The sequence below is a fragment of the Limulus polyphemus genome, unplaced genomic scaffold (assembly GCF_000517525.1).
Source record: "Limulus polyphemus unplaced genomic scaffold, Limulus_polyphemus-2.1.2 Scaffold966, whole genome shotgun sequence".
Taxonomy (NCBI): Eukaryota; Metazoa; Arthropoda; class Merostomata; order Xiphosura; family Limulidae; genus Limulus; species Limulus polyphemus.
Window position 1 is genome coordinate 271,447 of NW_013666576.1, and position 5,044 is coordinate 276,490.

General features: G+C 36.2%; 1 protein-coding gene across 1 annotated transcript in view; it reads left to right on the forward strand.

The window, feature by feature from the left end:
• LOC106461471 (T-box transcription factor TBX20-like) overlaps positions 1–5,044 on the forward strand; it is a 47,872-nt gene that overhangs the window by 12,377 nt on the left and 30,451 nt on the right. Inside the window, exon 2 of the mRNA XM_022388440.1 lies at positions 3,182–3,614. Within this exon, the coding sequence (XP_022244148.1) occupies positions 3,182–3,614 (433 nt within the window). The remainder of the gene's footprint in view (positions 1–3,181; positions 3,615–5,044) is intronic.

Sequence of the window (5,044 nt, forward strand, 5' to 3'; positions counted from 1 at the left end):
GAACCCGCTACCCACAGATTGCGAGTCGAGCGCCCTAACCACCTGGCCATGCAGGACCCCCTGGACAAGAGGGAAGATAACTAGTCTGCAGCATCTGTCGCCTGGTACACATTCTTATAACGCACCCATAGGGAAAATGCGAAGCATGTTTGGTAGCACGACGTCTCAAACCAGAGACACCGGATCTCCACTAAGCACTAGGCCACGCTTGGGTCGAAATATAAAGTAATGAATGCTCTTTAACCTTGAGAATTATAAATTATTAATGTCAAAATTACGTTTACTTAGCGCAAAGTTACTCAATTGTATCGAACCACGAATTCTATCGTTATAAGCCCTCTTTATTATTGCTGAGCCACCGCTGAACAATCAAACTGATATAATATCACAAGCAGTTTGGTTTGAATTTCGCGAAAAGCTACACGGGGGGTATCTATGCTATCCGTCAATAATTAAGCAGTAATACAATAGACGGAAGGCAGCTAGTATGGAGCTAGCTACTCTTTACCAACCAATAGTGGGATTCACTGTCACTTTATTACGCCACAACGATTGAGAAGGCGTGTATGTTTGGTGACGGGGATTCGAACCGTGACTAGCAGTTTGCGAGTCCAACACCTTAACTACCAGGCTATGCAAGGCCATCACAAGCAGAATAATATAAATATCCAACTTAGATAACTTTGATAACTTTGAAATATAAATTGTCAGCAGACAAAATTTCAAAAACCATGAATTATGATTGTTAGATTGAAAGACTCCCTAAAATTATAAAATGTCAATGTGAAATTGAAATGAATTCAAAATCCATAATATATCTGAATTAAACTGAGAAGCCAGGAGAACTAAAAAAAATGATTTTTTTTGTTCGTTTTAGTGTAGAAATATACAATAGGGTATATGCGCTCTGTCCACCGTGAGTAATCGAACCTCAGAGTTTAGCGTTGTAAGTCAACAAATCTACAGACGACCCATCGGGGAGACGAAAGAAAATATTATCATTGAATCTATTTCTATAAGTGTATGATTGATATAAACCTATGGTCCCATAAACTTTTATTATTTAACTACAATAATCTTGCTGTTCATGAAATACGAATTTTAAACAGTTAGTCTAGAAATCATAAAACGCACACGCTTAACTGATGTAATCTCAGGTATCGTAAGATATGAATATAAAAATAAAATATATAAAGGAAGATAATCTTGCAAACTTTAATTTACTAATATCAACTAAGATAATTCTGGGAACCATAAAAAAGTCTGAAGATAATCATTAGAATCATAAATCGATATGGTACTACGAAATAATCCTTGACTACAACAATAAAGACACGATGTTCAAATGGAATAACCATGCGAATAACAAAAATTAATATTAAATCATAAAAAATCAGTGTGTAGAAGTTATCCAACTTGGTGTTTCAAGTGCGATTTAGAATGTCTGTTTGTTTTTTATGAATTTCGCGCAAAGCTACACGAGAGCTATCTGCGCTAGCCGTCCCTAGTTTAGCAGTGAAAGATGGAAGGCAAGCTAATCATTACCACCCACCGCCAACTCTAAGGGCTACTCTTTTACCAACGAATAGTGGGATTGACCGTCAAATTATAACACCCCCCACGGCTGATAGGGTGAGCATGTTTGGTGTGACTGGGATTCGAACCCGCGACCCACAGATTGCGAGTCGAGAACCCTAACCACCTGGCCTTGCCGGGCCTATTTAGAATGTCAGCGGACTTTATTAGCCTTTATCTGTGTTACACTGAAATACTCCCTGGCTGATACCATAAAATATCAAGGTTAAAGTGATATAAGCGAGCGAATCATGAAAAGTTGGTGTTAAACGAACAAAATCCCATTTCGTTAATATAAACTTGCGATAACTCTGGAAATCCTCGTCGTATTAATGTTATAGTTAATATTCCAAGAAATCCTGAAATATTAATTTTCAGATCGTGTAATCCTAAGTACAGTAAAATACCAGTTTTAAACAATAGTAATTCACTCTGCAAATATTTATTAAAATATGTTAAATATAAAAGGTTTTAAATAGTAAAAATTTTACACATCGGTATTTTCATCTGTACTATTTGAATGACCCCTTTTTATCTTATTTTCCCTGTCAGATTATTCTTTGAATAGCTAAATTTGGTCCCATCTCTTACTTACAATCTCGTGGTCCTTTCTTTAGTGGTTTTTCATTACTTTCCAGCATAATGATTACTCTCTCTTTTTTTCCTTTCCCTTTACCATCTTGTTGTATTATTCATTTCATGTTAGACATTTCTGTTTTTAACTTAAACGAAAGTTAATTTTATTTAGGATAGTGATTTTAGTTTACCTTAACATGTGAGTTATATTTTTTTAGAAGAAAAACACACATACAGTCAAGCATAATTTTATCTATTGTCAGGCGTAAAAAGCCTCAGTGCCTCTCTAGCCATACTGATTAATGTTTCTTAAATGAATTAACATGAAATAGCCTTTCATAAAAAATTTAGAGTGTTAACAATCGGTACGAAGAACTTTTCGGCTGAGAAAAAGGTCTCTCTTTGGTTTCGACATGCAACAAGCAAAGTATTTTTAACTTTTCATATAGATATTGGTACTATAAAATAAGATGTTTAGAAATACTTTAATCTTCTTTATTGTTCAAAATATGTTGGAGAAAGATAATTCTGTTTTAAAGCTCCCCCCACCCCCCAGTGACACAGCGGTATGTATGCGGACATACGACGCTAGAAACCGGGTTTCGATACCCATGGTGGGCAGAGCACAGATAGCCCATTGTGTAGCTTTGTGCTTAACTTCAAACAAACAAACTGTTTTAAAGTAAGTATATAATACTCCTTATATACTCCTTATTTTTACCTAAAGATACGCATACTGGGATGAATACTTCTGTGTTAACTTGGTATTACTGTTACCCAGGAAGGCAATTATTTTGTACTTAAATAACTGCTCTTTAGTGGCTCACTGGTAAACTGGATGGCTTACATGTTAGGAACCAGGTTCGATACCAGCGGTGAGCACACAGACAGCCCACTGTATAGCTTCGTGTTTATACACAAACAAACAAACTTAAACATGTGATTAGTCTATGATCTGGGAAAACACTTCAATTTCAATTAAACGTGCAACGGTTATACTGTTTGTTTCACTTTGCTGTAATATTAACAGTTTTCTTACATTTACTAATCCAGTGTTTATTATCACGTATTTCAGAAATTCCAACCCCTCTTGAGCACCATCAATCGGAGGATGTTAACACAGAACTACAGTATGCACCATCTTCACCTGAAGAAATCCTCACTGAATCTTCACGTCCATCCCTGCCCCTTAAGTTAGACGAAAACGACAACGACATGAGGATTTCGTCGTCGATTAAAGAAGACGATGGAGTATTTATGTCATCTGACGAGAGCATTGGAAGTCGTTTTATGTCTGAAGGTTCCCAGAATAAGCGCCAGAAGAAAGCCGATCCCAATACGTGCTCTAGTGTACTGTGCAACTGCGAAGAACTCAACAACACCGAATGCTACCTGGAAAACAAGGAATTATGGGACAAGTTTTTCGAACAGGGAACAGAGATGATTATTACAAAATTAGGAAGGTAAACAAATATTTTTTTATGATTTATTAACGTCTAAATTTATACTAATAGTAACAAATTTGTTGGTGATCATAAACTATTTCAATTAATTTTGCTGTTCTTTAATTAAAAATTCTTAATATTTACCTAAGCAGGTGAATATAACAAATTACTTAACGAACGATTTCAGTAACCAACACAGAAATCAAGCACATGTAGTTGTTTTTTTTCATTTTTGGCAAATGTTTTTTTTTGCAAAAATCTTCGAGAATTGAGATCCCAACTCAAACCCCGGTGTAATAAATAATTGAGACCAAAGCTCAAACCCCAGTGTAATAAATAATTGAGACCAAAGCTCAAACCCCAGTGTAATAAATAATTGAGATCCCAACTCAAACCCCAGTGTAATAAGTACTATCCTTTGCGAATAGACGATTCTACATTTGTACTCTTATGAATTGAAAATATCTCATTATTTTGGTCACTATAAACCGCTAAAGATAACCTCCTATAATAAGTTATTTTTTTATGTAGTTCTGACTTCCACGACAATTAGAAGCTTAAATACGTAGCACTTTATAGCACTAAACACAATTTTTTAACGTAAGCAACAAGCGATTAGTTGTATTTCTGTGTTACTCCTCGTCGCTATCTGTTATAGTTTGGAGAGAGTTATAGATAGACAGAAAATCAGAGCAATATAAAAAATTGAAAATATTACTTCCATTAAATTGGTCGAAAAGTAAATCAGACTTCAGGAAGGTTCGCCTTTTCAAAAAGCCGTAATAAATCGACTGATATATTTTTTAATTCAAAATTTGTATGTACCTGTGCATGGACTTAATGAACCACCATACCAATTCTTGATGAAGATCAATCCACTCCCTGTCAAGTAGTTATATGGACATACAACAGACAGCACTATTAATGTTTGTTTGTTTGTTTTGAATTTCGCGCAAAGCTACACGAGGGCTATCTGCGCTAGCCCTCCCTAATTTAGCAGTGTAAGACTAGAGGGAAGGCAGCTAGTCATCACCACCCACCTCCAACACTTGGGCTACTCTTTTACCAACGAATAGTGGGATTGACCGTCACATTATAACGCCCCCACGGCTGAAAGGGCGAGCATGTTTGGTGTGACGGGGATTCGAACCCGCAACCCTCAGATTGCTAGTCGAGCGCCCTAACCACCTGGCCATGCCGGGTCTTTCTGTTTATTAAGCTCTTACATCCAGATCTTTTATAATTAGCTGTTTTTAAATTGTGGTACAGTTCGATCTGTGGCAAATAAAGTAACTGGTTCTAAGGGTTTAATCATAGACGATATATGAATTTGAGGGGCACCTTGTTTTCTATGTTAACCGTAACGGAAGTAACTGGTTCTAAGGGTTTAATCATAGACGATATATGATTTTGAGGGGCACCTTGTTTTCTATGTTAACCGTAACGGA